Source organism: Somniosus microcephalus, chromosome 15 (assembly GCF_052327205.1).
Source record: "Somniosus microcephalus isolate GS21.2 chromosome 15, FLI_Smic_1.0, whole genome shotgun sequence".
Taxonomy (NCBI): domain Eukaryota; kingdom Metazoa; phylum Chordata; class Chondrichthyes; order Squaliformes; family Somniosidae; genus Somniosus; species Somniosus microcephalus.
Genome location: NC_141001.1, coordinates 41,534,418 through 41,549,325, shown reverse-complemented (window position 1 = coordinate 41,549,325; position 14,908 = coordinate 41,534,418). Strand labels below are relative to the sequence as shown.

The window sequence follows — 14,908 nt, the reverse complement described above, 5'->3', positions numbered from 1 at the left end:
GCCTCTGGGATACGTGGGCCCTGCACATTTTGAGTTGGAGAGGCCCAGGAGCGGAAGTGTCCGGACCTCGGGAGCCCTCAAGTAAGTCCGTAGATTTTTTCCAGATCAGAGGCCTCCGCACGCAGGAAGCCTCCAATTGGAAAATACGGCCCATTGTATCTGGTCCAAACAATCAGTGGTAGTGAAATGTTACAGATCAGATTCCTCTACCTCAGTGATTCAAGTTCAACAGCACTTGGCAGAGGGTGCTTAATAAGCTGTTCATTTTTTAACCATTTCGGAGATGAAGCCACCCGCATTAAAGACACTTGGATTCAATCCAAACTTATTTTCACACATTCCACATACCTGTTATACCCCGCACATTGTCAGAGGTTACATTGAAAGGTCCGCTATTTGTAATCACTGTGATGTTGTACTCTCGACCAGGTCGAAGATTGGTGAATGTTTCAAGCAATGTGGAATCTGTGCTGTGGATTTGCTCTTCTGAACTTTTTATATCTTTAACAATGACAAAGAATTTCTCCACTTGGCCAGGTGGAGGAGTCCAGGAGACAATCAACTTGTCCACTGTCCCATTGTTCTCCACTGTGATGTGCTCATGTGGTATCTGTACAGGTTCTGTGGGGTTGAAAAAAGTTTCAGTCTTCCAGGAGGATTCAGATACAAAGAATAATGTGGGGAGCTTGACGAGGGAAGAGTCAATCACAGAATAGGAACAGGGGTAAGCCATTCAGCCCCTTGAGCTTGTTCTGCCATTCAATAAGATCATGGCAGATCTGTACCTCAGCTCTATTTATCTGCTCGCCTTTGCTCCATATCCCTTGATAGTCTTATCTAACAAAAATCTATCGATCTCAGTCAAGAAAGCTTCAATTGTCCTAGCATCCACAGCTTTTAGGGGAAAAGAGTTCCAGATTTGTGTGAGGAAGTACTTCCTGATTTGCCTCCTGAATGGCCTGGCTCTAATTTTAAGGTTATGTCATCTTGTCCTGCATTTCCCCACCAGACAAAATAGTTTCTCTGACTGGAAGGTCTTGTTAAATAACCTGGGCTACTAGTACCTCCTATCTAGAAGACAAGTTGAGTGGCCTTGTAGAATAAAAGAAGATACTGTGCATTTTATTCAGAACCCCCCATCCTGCCCAACAAAGAAAATTCATACTGTTGCAGCACTGGGTGTCTGATGCTGGGGTTCGGTCAGGCTGTTGGAAAAGAGCTTCTCTCTGCCCTCAGCCATTTCTACAGCTGAGTGCTCTGTGGGGCAATGTAGTCACAGCTTTAGTTTGCAAAGCATCTAACCCAAGGTATACAGAGGGGAAACGGCATCTAGACGTGATCTGGGAACCCTTGATAATGGTGCTGAGTGACACACTGCAAGGTTTTCACTTCCCCAGCACTGATGTTTCTTATTGCGATGAGCATAAAAATTCCCCAAGAAGCAAAATTTAAAAGAGACCTCGACTTTTATGTGTGAGGATACATCACCGTATAGAGAATTAAAAAAACACTTGAGGCCTCAAATCAGTGGATAATCGCAGCTCGTGGTGTGGCACCGTGCAAAGCAAGAGCCCACATTTGATTCATAATTTGTGCTGAGTTTACCTGGGATAAACGATGGAGCTACTAAATTTCATCTCAGGGAAAAATTCTGTTATAGTTCCCCGCTTCTGATTGTTATCCGATCACCACAGCTAGAAAATGCACGGGGGGGGGGTAGATGACAGGTGAACAAAGTATTGGGCTTGGATACAACATCCCCCACACTCACTGTCTAGGCAAGCAAGTGAAAAATGGACACTTTGGCGATGTACCGGGGGACTGTCAGTGTCTTTGGAACTGTACCCCAGCATGAGTTACCACCTCAGGAGAGAGGAGAGGAAATTCATTAATTTATTAATTTAATTAGTCAATTTACTTTTATGAGTTGCCACACTCTGCAGCACTTACTTGTGTAGCTGGATGTTATCACTGAATCAGCTTGGGTGCCATTTGCTACCAGTGTGATAATGGTGAAGGTATAGTTGATTCCAGGGGTCAGATCTCTCACAGTAACGCTTTCGGTTTTTACAGTTACATTTCCATTGTCACTGGTTGGTGCTGAGCTTTTCTTTGTCAGTACCATATATGAATACTCATTTCTATATTCTATTGGTTGCGTCCAGTTCAGAGTTATGGAGTTGGTACCAACATTGACAACCTGTACATTTCTCACTGGGTTTGGTTCTGTTAAATAGAGTTATCCACTTTGTTAATAAGTCAAATGAGAAATAGAAAATAATTATTCAAGTAATCGAGTTATTGGTGATAAACATTCTATATAAAGGAACAATGGCCTGGATTTTGTGGTCAACGGCGAACGAATTGCATTAGCCATTCATCACACTTGCCCACAAGACTTTCTATGGGCTTTTGCGGTAATAAGAAATCCAAAACCGCACGGCGCCCTCTATAGGGGATCTGGGACCTGTGTGAACAGGTCAAGAAACTGTATATCTCCTTAACCAATCAGATTGAAGAATCCTTACTGAGACATGCAGAGTCTAAATGTAAGTTAGAATAGTTAATTCAATGTCAAATCATGTATAGAAAGTGAAATAAAGAGGGGGAAAGAAAGATGGGATTAAGAGAGATAAGAGACAGAAAGAAAAAGTAAAATAAAATTACATTTTTAAATATTTTTAAATCTCCAACAATAATTAAAATCTGAAGGAATGAGACTCCACATTTGTAAAAGTTAATTTTCAGTGCCAGAGATGTTGCTTGGCAGTAATTAAGACTTACCATGCTGTCAAAAATTCACTTAGCCTGGAATGGACAAGCCCTAACTTTTTCTGGCATGCTTAGTGGGTATCTAGTGGGTAAGTACCGCAACTTTACGGCCTTCCATGTATTTGAATGCCGAGTCTCTCAGTGAGATACTGTTACAATGAAGCTTCTGGAGGAGCAGGGCAACTCAGACAGCAACTTCCTGAATTCCATGTTTAACTGCGCATGTGCGGTTGCCAGAAGTTGCTATCCAATTTACTCTTTAATAACAGTGAGTGCTGATGGCCTCACTGTTATTTCTACTGCAAAATCCAGGCCATTAAGTCACGTGGAAGTAAAAACATTAGAATTTTAAGTAACTTGGGCCTAGAAATTGGGTATAGCCCCGCTTGGGGCGTTAGAATTGGCGCAGCGCAAAGTTTATAGCCAGACGCAACTTATCGCCACCTGGCGCGATATTGGGTTGCATCGTCCCTAAAGGTGATTGAGGCGCGAATTCAGGCGTTACACGGGACTCCTAAGGTGCTAAACTTCCGGCGCAACCCAATATCGGAGCGGACGGGCGCAGCGCAGGTGCTCTCAATTACCGATGACCACGAGACTTCCAGGCGCCGGCCAGCTCTTAAAGGGGTGGGTCAGTCAGCTTCAGCATCCACACTCTGCGCTTTGCAGGCCTCAGAATCGGCGCAGGCCCTTCTCTGGCACTAAAAACTTGGACCAGATGGAGAAGGTGAGACAGAGAACAGAGCGCTTCACCAATGAGGCTCTGGAGCAATTGGTGGCCGCAGTGGAGCGCCGGCGAGATGTTCTCTACCCAGACAATGGCTGGAGGCCGAATCATAAGGACTACCGACGAGCTTGGAGGGATGTATGCCAGAGGGTCAACTCCAGCAGCATGGTGACCAGGAGCCCTGTCCAATGCAGAAAGAAATTCAACGACCTCACTCGGGTCGTGAGGGTGGGTGTTGTTTCTGCAAACTTCTGCATCCCTTCATTTGCACCTGACTTTATGGCTACAGGGTGGCCTGTGCCCCATTGGCCATCTGCCAGCAAGCACCCATGGCCCTTTCTGGGCACTCACATGCACATTTGACTCAAGGCGTCATGTAAGAGCTCTTGCACCATGGGGGGCATGAGATGATCACTCAGGGCATCATGTAAGGGCTCTTCCACCATGGGGGGCATGAGATGATCACTCAGGGCATCAGGTAACATAACTTCCCCTCCTTTCCCCTGCAGTCCAAGCTGGTGAGGATTGGCAAAGACCAGCTTCGCACCGGTGGAGGACCTCCACAAGTGGTCACTCTCACGGATCTCGAGGAGAGAGTCCACCAGATTCTTGGAGGACGTCTGAGTGGTCCTGTAACCACTGCAGCTGCCGACCCCATTGTCGACAGCGATGGTAAGGTTCTCACCTTTTACAACTGTCTCCTTCCACTTGTTCCCCCCGCCAGCATGCTTTCTCACTGTGGACCCATGTCATAGCCTTGCCGCAATCTGGCATCCCTTGCTGCCAAGCTGTCCTTTTGCTAAAGCCACTCTTCCACCTCCCTGCTTTCAGATGCTGCATCACCAGCTCGGGAGCCGGGCCCTCAAGCTGCCAGTGCCAGTGCCTCCGAAGGCTCAATGAGAAAATTACTGTCCAACAGAAGGTCAGCAACTCTCTCCAGCGACGATCAGAATGGCCAGCCCAAATGGCTGCAGCTTTTATACTAGTGCTGTCCCCTTTAAATAGCGCCCCCCGAGTCCGAGAAGGGCCTGGGAACGCTCCATCCAACTGTCACTAATAGCGCCAGGCGGAAAGGTTGCGGGCACCACCGAATATCCGGTCCGGGGCGCCAAAAAGGCGTTGCACACTGAAATGACGTCATGATCTGCCTGCGCCCGCGGGCGCGCGCAAAGACTTAGCGCCGGCGCTAAAAGGATACTAAATATGGGAGGTGGCGCTATATTCACTGCGCCCGCCCGAAAATTGGGTAACGCCCCAATTCTCGGGCTCTTTAGGCACTAATCGCTGGCGCTACCAACCGAATTTCTAGGCCTAGATCTAATAACCTTCTCTTCAGAGGTCTGTCCCTTTTTCATAAATCAACCTTACTGACCTACCAAAGGTAAAGGATACTTGTACCTTTCCCTAAGTTTTGGTCACTTTCTCATACTGCAAAACTAGTTCAATCGAAACTTCTAGCACTAAATGTAGTAAAAGGGAATTAGAGAACTGGATAACACCTCTGAAATCAGAGGTGGGCAGTTGCACCGGTCCAAGGACTGAGATGTCCTGGGTTAAGATCGCTAAAGAAAGTGTTTGTGAAACTGGTAGAAATTTATACCGAGTAAACAATGAGGTTTTCTCCCACAAAAGGGAGATCTATTGGGTTCAACTCTAACGTATTCCTCACATACAGAGTACTTTACAAGGCAGTGGACAAAATGAGTGGACAGTGCGCAGGAAAGAGAATTAAGAGAGGGGTTCGGAGGGTGCTAAAGCAGTCAGAAAAAAAGGTGTTAAGGAGGTTTTTGAAGGCAGGCAGAGAGTTGACTGATTAAAATGAGGGGCAGCACGGTGGCATAGTGGTTAGCACTGTTGCCTCACAGCGCCAGGGACCTGGGTTCGAATCTGGCCTCGGGCGACTGTGCAAACTCCACACAGACAGTCTCCCCGTGTTTGCGTGGGTTTCCTCCGGGTGCTCCGGTTTCCTCCCACAGTCCAAAGATGTGCGAGTTAGGTTGATTGGCTATGATAAATTGACCCTTAGTGTTAGGGGGATTAAATACGTGGGGTTACGGGGATAGGGTGGGATATGTGTTGGTGTAGGGGTTACGGGGATCGGGTGGGATATGTGTCGGTGCAGGCTCGATGGGCCGAAATGGCCTCTATCTGCACTGTGGGGTTTCTGTGATTCTGTGAAGATGGAGGTGTTGAGGGATGGAGTACAGTAGCTGAAGGACTGGATATTAGTGTTGGCAGTGAGAACAAAGAGGAAACCAGTGTTGGCGGTGTGGAAATCACGTGCAAGTACATACATCCGGAGATTGCTGTGGTAGGGTGTCGGCAAGGCCATGGAACAGTTTAAACGTGAGTATCTTATAATCAATTCCCTGGTGTATAGGGAGCTAGTGAAACTGATGAAAATGAGTGTTGAGGGCATAGTGGGCCTTTGTGTGGGTTGTGATATTCTGGATAAATAATAGTTTGTGGAGGGTGGAAGCAGGGATGGTGACAAGGAAAAGGTTAGAGAAATCGTGTCTAAGGTGATGTCAATTATTGTTTTCGCACTGGAGGGGGAGAAATGGGGCAGATGTGAGCAATGATTTGGAGGTAAAAGAATGCTTTGCCAAAGATGGACGACATTTTCAACCTGCACTGACTTAAATTGGATGGGGGGGGGGGAAATATATGCTTAGATTTGAGCAACATGTCAAGATTTAGTACCTTTGGGATTACTCGGAGGTGCCAGCCAGGGATAATGAGGGAATCAATAAAGACTAGTGTTTGCAGGATCTGGAGAGGACGTTTCAATTTTTCTGACATTTGTGACTTATCCAGGCTTTAATGTTGGACAAGCAGACAATAGCAAAAGCCTTGGAGCACATAAATGAAGAGGAATGGAGCAGAGTTAGCCCTGTGGGGTATATCAGACGTGATGAGTGAAGTTATTATAGGAGAAGTTATTAGAGATTACTTAATGAAAGGTAAGAATGGAACCACGAGACAGCAGTGCCGTCGATGTGGGGTGTGGAAAAGGGATACATGAGGAAGATAGAATGGTCACCAGGTGGTCAAAGAGCTTGAGCAGGGACAGTGATCTGTGGTCACAGCCACATAATATGTTGTTTTTGTCTTTGACCAGCATGGTGTTACTGCTGTGGGCACGACAGAAACATGATTGGAGGATTTTGAATAGGGAGAGGTTTCACAGCTCACTAGGAGGTATTAACATGCAGTAGAGGTGGGCTTGGCAGAAAGTGACTAAGCTAAGCAAACATCAGACCAAGTTGGAAGTTTTGTTTGGCTGAGCTGAAACACAAGCCAAACAAAATTTCATCTCCTACTTAAAATTTAACACTTGAATTCACTTAACCAACAGCAATCTAATGGAACACATTGCTTCCTATTTTGGTAATAATTGTGAAAATGAAGGCGGCAATAAAAAAAACTTAAAATTCCCCATTTACTTATAAACAGTTATACAGTAACTTTCCACACGTGTGATATCTAGAGAGAGAAAACTGCAAAGTGCTGTCTTGTTTTGCCAAAGATGGGTGACATCTTCAACCTACACTGACTTTCCCGGGATAGATGTGGATAAAGAAAGGAACTCAGTGACGACTCATAATTCTCATAATTAAGTAAGCATATTAATAACCAAACATTCGAGTTGCACCACTTTGACAGAAGGAAAAAAATACCATTACCAACACAGTCCAGTGTGCCAAAGCATTAATGTACTGTGCCAGGGAGTGGTGGCACCAGGTTCATTTGGCATCGCTTAAATGTTTAGTTACTGATTTCAGCCAGGAGAGTAAGTGGTAAGAGGACGCCAGGCACGTGACAGAGAAAGTTAGTTCAAGTAATTTGGACGCAGCTCTCAGCAATCCGTTTTACAGCAATATACGCAGAGAGGAGGTGGTCATCTGATCTCACAGCTGAGGGCGGTATGAATATGCACAAAAAAGGGGAAGGATGAGAAGAAGTCGTTATTTATTCTAAACTCCTTTTGGGAATTGAGAATGGAAGTTACACTTACTGGTGAAGTGAGTCGTCAACACAAAGTCACTCTGCAATTGTCCAGGTCCAATGGTGGCCACAGAAATGGTGTAATCAGTTCCAGAAGTAAGGTTCGAAATTGTGGTGGAGTTTATATCTGCTGTCATAGACTTAGCACTAGAACCGTCATCGTAGGTGACATTGAAGGTGTAACTTCCAACATCCATGTCTGCAGGTGCTCCCCAGTTTAATGAGATGGAACTGGTGCTGAAGTTGGTCACATTGATACTTCCAGGAATGCTGGGAACTGAGTGGGAAAAGAAATACAAAAAAATTATTCCCACCTGTACCAATGTATACAGATTCCTGAAGGGTTTTGAGATATTGGTCAGCTTGATGTTCCTTGACTTGGAAATATCCCTACCAATCTGAAGCACTACTTGAGGTGGCCAAGATTTAGGAGTGGTATCAGAGTATTAGACCAGCACTAAACCTGTCTATAAAGGGATAGAGAAGTCTTATATTAATGGGACATGGAGATGTTGTGGGGGTAGAGTTAAGAGACGTTAATTGCAGCCTTTGATTGAAGCCACTGCATAGCCAATGGCCTCACCCTCGATACACGAGTTAAATCCCGTCCAGTGTCTGGAGTGGAAACATTTCTTCTGCCTATTATTTTAGATTCAAGAGAAACAAGGTTTAGCAGTCTTAAACCAACAGCCATCTCCAAGGTAATGTAGGACAAAACTAGATTAGTAAATCATTAAAATCATATGACTCAATCATTATGATATTTTCATATGTCAAATCCCAGCTCAAGGAAGGGTTGACATGTAAATGACAATCAGACTCGTTGCTGGGACACGAGAACTCCTCTGATAATGATACACGAATGTTCATCTTTTCTTATTTCCCTACATTACAACAGCAACTACACTTCAAAAGTACGTCATTGGCTATAAAGCAATCTGGGACAACCTGAGGTCATGAAAAGCACCATATAAATGCAAGTCTTTCTTTTTGGGCGACATCCACAAATATATTGGGCCGTATATTCCAATCCCTACGGGTGCGTATGTGTTGTGTACACACCCGTAGGGACATCGGAAATGCCGGTTTCAGGCATGCCAAGAAAGCTCTTGACAGATCGGACGCCTGCCCTAGAGAAGGGCCTCTGCGGGTGGATAGTTCCACTTTCTGGAGAACCTCCGCCCGCAGAAAACCCTTAGAAATCTTACGTCTGGTAAAAGCAGGCGTAAGACCTGCTTTTACCAGCATAAGATTTGAAAAAAGTAAAAAGAAATGTTTTTCCCCACTCATTTATCATTTAAAAATACTTCTTAAAAAAAAGTTTATTTTTAGCCCTGTAAAAAACATTAATTATTTTTTTCAAAAAATTATATTTTTGTTTAAAATATTTAATTTATTGTAATTTCAACTCATTTTAAAAATGTGATTTTTAAAAAACATTTATTTAATGTTTTACACTATTTTTGGGGTAATCTCCATTCATATGTTTGACAGGTCTATCTGTCAAGTGTATGAAGAGAGATTCCCTTCTATTGTCTCCCCACGGCCCACGTTATCCCAGTGACGCTTCCGAACCGCATGCGCCTCTGGGATACGTGGGCCCTGCACATTTTGAGTTGGAGAGGCCCAGGAGCGGAAGTGTCCGGACCTCGGGAGCCCTCAAGTAAGTCCGTAGATTTTTTCCAGATCAGAGGCCTCCGCACGCAGGAAGCCTCCAATTGGAAAATACGGCCCATTGTATCTGGTCCAAACAATCAGTGGTAGTGAAATGTTACAGATCAGATTCCTCTACCTCAGTGATTCAAGTTCAACAGCACTTGGCAGAGGGTGCTTAATAAGCTGTTCATTTTTTAACCATTTCGGAGATGAAGCCACCCGCATTAAAGACACTTGGATTCAATCCAAACTTATTTTCACACATTCCACATACCTGTTATACCCCGCACATTGTCAGAGGTTACATTGAAAGGTCCGCTATTTGTAATCACTGTGATGTTGTACTCTCGACCAGGTCGAAGATTGGTGAATGTTTCAAGCAATGTGGAATCTGTGCTGTGGATTTGCTCTTCTGAACTTTTTATATCTTTAACAATGACAAAGAATTTCTCCACTTGGCCAGGTGGAGGAGTCCAGGAGACAATCAACTTGTCCACTGTCCCATTGTTCTCCACTGTGATGTGCTCATGTGGTATCTGTACAGGTTCTGTGGGGTTGAAAAAAGTTTCAGTCTTCCAGGAGGATTCAGATACAAAGAATAATGTGGGGAGCTTGACGAGGGAAGAGTCAATCACAGAATAGGAACAGGGGTAAGCCATTCAGCCCCTTGAGCTTGTTCTGCCATTCAATAAGATCATGGCAGATCTGTACCTCAGCTCTATTTATCTGCTCGCCTTTGCTCCATATCCCTTGATAGTCTTATCTAACAAAAATCTATCGATCTCAGTCAAGAAAGCTTCAATTGTCCTAGCATCCACAGCTTTTAGGGGAAAAGAGTTCCAGATTTGTGTGAGGAAGTACTTCCTGATTTGCCTCCTGAATGGCCTGGCTCTAATTTTAAGGTTATGTCATCTTGTCCTGCATTTCCCCACCAGACAAAATAGTTTCTCTGACTGGAAGGTCTTGTTAAATAACCTGGGCTACTAGTACCTCCTATCTAGAAGACAAGTTGAGTGGCCTTGTAGAATAAAAGAAGATACTGTGCATTTTATTCAGAACCCCCCATCCTGCCCAACAAAGAAAATTCATACTGTTGCAGCACTGGGTGTCTGATGCTGGGGTTCGGTCAGGCTGTTGGAAAAGAGCTTCTCTCTGCCCTCAGCCATTTCTACAGCTGAGTGCTCTGTGGGGCAATGTAGTCACAGCTTTAGTTTGCAAAGCATCTAACCCAAGGTATACAGAGGGGAAACGGCATCTAGACGTGATCTGGGAACCCTTGATAATGGTGCTGAGTGACACACTGCAAGGTTTTCACTTCCCCAGCACTGATGTTTCTTATTGCGATGAGCATAAAAATTCCCCAAGAAGCAAAATTTAAAAGAGACCTCGACTTTTATGTGTGAGGATACATCACCGTATAGAGAATTAAAAAAACACTTGAGGCCTCAAATCAGTGGATAATCGCAGCTCGTGGTGTGGCACCGTGCAAAGCAAGAGCCCACATTTGATTCATAATTTGTGCTGAGTTTACCTGGGATAAACGATGGAGCTACTAAATTTCATCTCAGGGAAAAATTCTGTTATAGTTCCCCGCTTCTGATTGTTATCCGATCACCACAGCTAGAAAATGCACGGGGGGGGGGTAGATGACAGGTGAACAAAGTATTGGGCTTGGATACAACATCCCCCACACTCACTGTCTAGGCAAGCAAGTGAAAAATGGACACTTTGGCGATGTACCGGGGGACTGTCAGTGTCTTTGGAACTGTACCCCAGCATGAGTTACCACCTCAGGAGAGAGGAGAGGAAATTCATTAATTTATTAATTTAATTAGTCAATTTACTTTTATGAGTTGCCACACTCTGCAGCACTTACTTGTGTAGCTGGATGTTATCACTGAATCAGCTTGGGTGCCATTTGCTACCAGTGTGATAATGGTGAAGGTATAGTTGATTCCAGGGGTCAGATCTCTCACAGTAACGCTTTCGGTTTTTACAGTTACATTTCCATTGTCACTGGTTGGTGCTGAGCTTTTCTTTGTCAGTACCATATATGAATACTCATTTCTATATTCTATTGGTTGCGTCCAGTTCAGAGTTATGGAGTTGGTACCAACATTGACAACCTGTACATTTCTCACTGGGTTTGGTTCTGTTAAATAGAGTTATCCACTTTGTTAATAAGTCAAATGAGAAATAGAAAATAATTATTCAAGTAATCGAGTTATTGGTGATAAACATTCTATATAAAGGAACAATGGCCTGGATTTTGTGGTCAACGGCGAACGAATTGCATTAGCCATTCATCACACTTGCCCACAAGACTTTCTATGGGCTTTTGCGGTAATAAGAAATCCAAAACCGCACGGCGCCCTCTATAGGGGATCTGGGACCTGTGTGAACAGGTCAAGAAACTGTATATCTCCTTAACCAATCAGATTGAAGAATCCTTACTGAGACATGCAGAGTCTAAATGTAAGTTAGAATAGTTAATTCAATGTCAAATCATGTATAGAAAGTGAAATAAAGAGGGGGAAAGAAAGATGGGATTAAGAGAGATAAGAGACAGAAAGAAAAAGTAAAATAAAATTACATTTTTAAATATTTTTAAATCTCCAACAATAATTAAAATCTGAAGGAATGAGACTCCACATTTGTAAAAGTTAATTTTCAGTGCCAGAGATGTTGCTTGGCAGTAATTAAGACTTACCATGCTGTCAAAAATTCACTTAGCCTGGAATGGACAAGCCCTAACTTTTTCTGGCATGCTTAGTGGGTATCTAGTGGGTAAGTACCGCAACTTTACGGCCTTCCATGTATTTGAATGCCGAGTCTCTCAGTGAGATACTGTTACAATGAAGCTTCTGGAGGAGCAGGGCAACTCAGACAGCAACTTCCTGAATTCCATGTTTAACTGCGCATGTGCGGTTGCCAGAAGTTGCTATCCAATTTACTCTTTAATAACAGTGAGTGCTGATGGCCTCACTGTTATTTCTACTGCAAAATCCAGGCCATTAAGTCACGTGGAAGTAAAAACATTAGAATTTTAAGTAACTTGGGCCTAGAAATTGGGTATAGCCCCGCTTGGGGCGTTAGAATTGGCGCAGCGCAAAGTTTATAGCCAGACGCAACTTATCGCCACCTGGCGCGATATTGGGTTGCATCGTCCCTAAAGGTGATTGAGGCGCGAATTCAGGCGTTACACGGGACTCCTAAGGTGCTAAACTTCCGGCGCAACCCAATATCGGAGCGGACGGGCGCAGCGCAGGTGCTCTCAATTACCGATGACCACGAGACTTCCAGGCGCCGGCCAGCTCTTAAAGGGGTGGGTCAGTCAGCTTCAGCATCCACACTCTGCGCTTTGCAGGCCTCAGAATCGGCGCAGGCCCTTCTCTGGCACTAAAAACTTGGACCAGATGGAGAAGGTGAGACAGAGAACAGAGCGCTTCACCAATGAGGCTCTGGAGCAATTGGTGGCCGCAGTGGAGCGCCGGCGAGATGTTCTCTACCCAGACAATGGCTGGAGGCCGAATCATAAGGACTACCGACGAGCTTGGAGGGATGTATGCCAGAGGGTCAACTCCAGCAGCATGGTGACCAGGAGCCCTGTCCAATGCAGAAAGAAATTCAACGACCTCACTCGGGTCGTGAGGGTGGGTGTTGTTTCTGCAAACTTCTGCATCCCTTCATTTGCACCTGACTTTATGGCTACAGGGTGGCCTGTGCCCCATTGGCCATCTGCCAGCAAGCACCCATGGCCCTTTCTGGGCACTCACATGCACATTTGACTCAAGGCGTCATGTAAGAGCTCTTGCACCATGGGGGGCATGAGATGATCACTCAGGGCATCATGTAAGGGCTCTTCCACCATGGGGGGCATGAGATGATCACTCAGGGCATCAGGTAACATAACTTCCCCTCCTTTCCCCTGCAGTCCAAGCTGGTGAGGATTGGCAAAGACCAGCTTCGCACCGGTGGAGGACCTCCACAAGTGGTCACTCTCACGGATCTCGAGGAGAGAGTCCACCAGATTCTTGGAGGACGTCTGAGTGGTCCTGTAACCACTGCAGCTGCCGACCCCATTGTCGACAGCGATGGTAAGGTTCTCACCTTTTACAACTGTCTCCTTCCACTTGTTCCCCCCGCCAGCATGCTTTCTCACTGTGGACCCATGTCATAGCCTTGCCGCAATCTGGCATCCCTTGCTGCCAAGCTGTCCTTTTGCTAAAGCCACTCTTCCACCTCCCTGCTTTCAGATGCTGCATCACCAGCTCGGGAGCCGGGCCCTCAAGCTGCCAGTGCCAGTGCCTCCGAAGGCTCAATGAGAAAATTACTGTCCAACAGAAGGTCAGCAACTCTCTCCAGCGACGATCAGAATGGCCAGCCCAAATGGCTGCAGCTTTTATACTAGTGCTGTCCCCTTTAAATAGCGCCCCCCGAGTCCGAGAAGGGCCTGGGAACGCTCCATCCAACTGTCACTAATAGCGCCAGGCGGAAAGGTTGCGGGCACCACCGAATATCCGGTCCGGGGCGCCAAAAAGGCGTTGCACACTGAAATGACGTCATGATCTGCCTGTGCCCGCGGGCGAGCGCAAAGACTTAGCGCCGGCGCTAAAAGGATACTAACTATGGGAGGTGGCGCTATATTCACTGCGCCCGCCCGAAAATTGGGTAACGCCCCAATTCTCGGGCTCTTTAGGCACTAATCGCTGGCGCTACCAACCGAATTTCTAGGCCTAGATCTAATAACCTTCTCTTCAGAGGTCTGTCCCTTTTTCATAAATCAACCTTACTGACCTACCAAAGGTAAAGGATACTTGTACCTTTCCCTAAGTTTTGGTCACTTTCTCATACTGCAAAACTAGTTCAATCGAAACTTCTAGCACTAAATGTAGTAAAAGGGAATTAGAGAACTGGATAACACCTCTGAAATCAGAGGTGGGCAGTTGCACCGGTCCAAGGACTGAGATGTCCTGGGTTAAGATCGCTAAAGAAAGTGTTTGTGAAACTGGTAGAAATTTATACCGAGTAAACAATGAGGTTTTCTCCCACAAAAGGGAGATCTATTGGGTTCAACTCTAACGTATTCCTCACATACAGAGTACTTTACAAGGCAGTGGACAAAATGAGTGGACAGTGCGCAGGAAAGAGAATTAAGAGAGGGGTTCGGAGGGTGCTAAAGCAGTCAGAAAAAAAGGTGTTAAGGAGGTTTTTGAAGGCAGGCAGAGAGTTGACTGATTAAAATGAGGGGCAGCACGGTGGCATAGTGGTTAGCACTGTTGCCTCACAGCGCCAGGGACCTGGGTTCGAATCCGGCCTCGGGCGACTGTCTGTGTGGAGTTTGCACATTCTCCCCGTGTTTGCGTGGGTTTCCTCCGGGTGCTCCGGTTTCCTCCCACAGTCCAAAGATGTGCGAGTTAGGCTGATTGGCTATGATAAATTGACCCTTAGTGTTAGGGGGATTAAATACGTGGGGTTACGGGGATAGGGTGGGATATGTGTTGGTGTAGGGGTTACGGGGATCGGGTGGGATATGTGTCGGTGCAGGCTCGATGGACCGAAATGGCCTCTATCTGCACTGTGGGGTTTCTGTGATTCTGTGAAGATGGAGGTGTTGAGGGATGGAGTACAGTAGCTGAAGGACTGGATATTAGTGTTGGCAGTGAGAACAAAGAGGAAACCAGTGTTGGCGGTGTGGAAATCACGTGCAAGTACATACATCCGGAGATTGCTGTGGTAGGGTGT

At 45.6% G+C, this 14,908-nt stretch overlaps 1 protein-coding gene across 1 annotated transcript in view; it reads right to left on the bottom strand.

Moving 5' to 3' along the window:
- Positions 1-14,908, bottom strand: part of ptprja (protein tyrosine phosphatase receptor type Ja) — a 228,552-nt gene that overhangs the window by 97,279 nt on the left and 116,365 nt on the right. The window contains exons 7-11 of the mRNA XM_086007664.1: positions 11,040-11,315; positions 9,438-9,710; positions 7,518-7,784; positions 1,951-2,226; positions 349-621 (exon numbers count right to left, since the gene is read on the bottom strand). Coding sequence (XP_085863790.1) covers positions 349-621; positions 1,951-2,226; positions 7,518-7,784; positions 9,438-9,710; positions 11,040-11,315 — 1,365 coding nt within the window. The remainder of the gene's footprint in view (positions 1-348; positions 622-1,950; positions 2,227-7,517; positions 7,785-9,437; positions 9,711-11,039; positions 11,316-14,908) is intronic.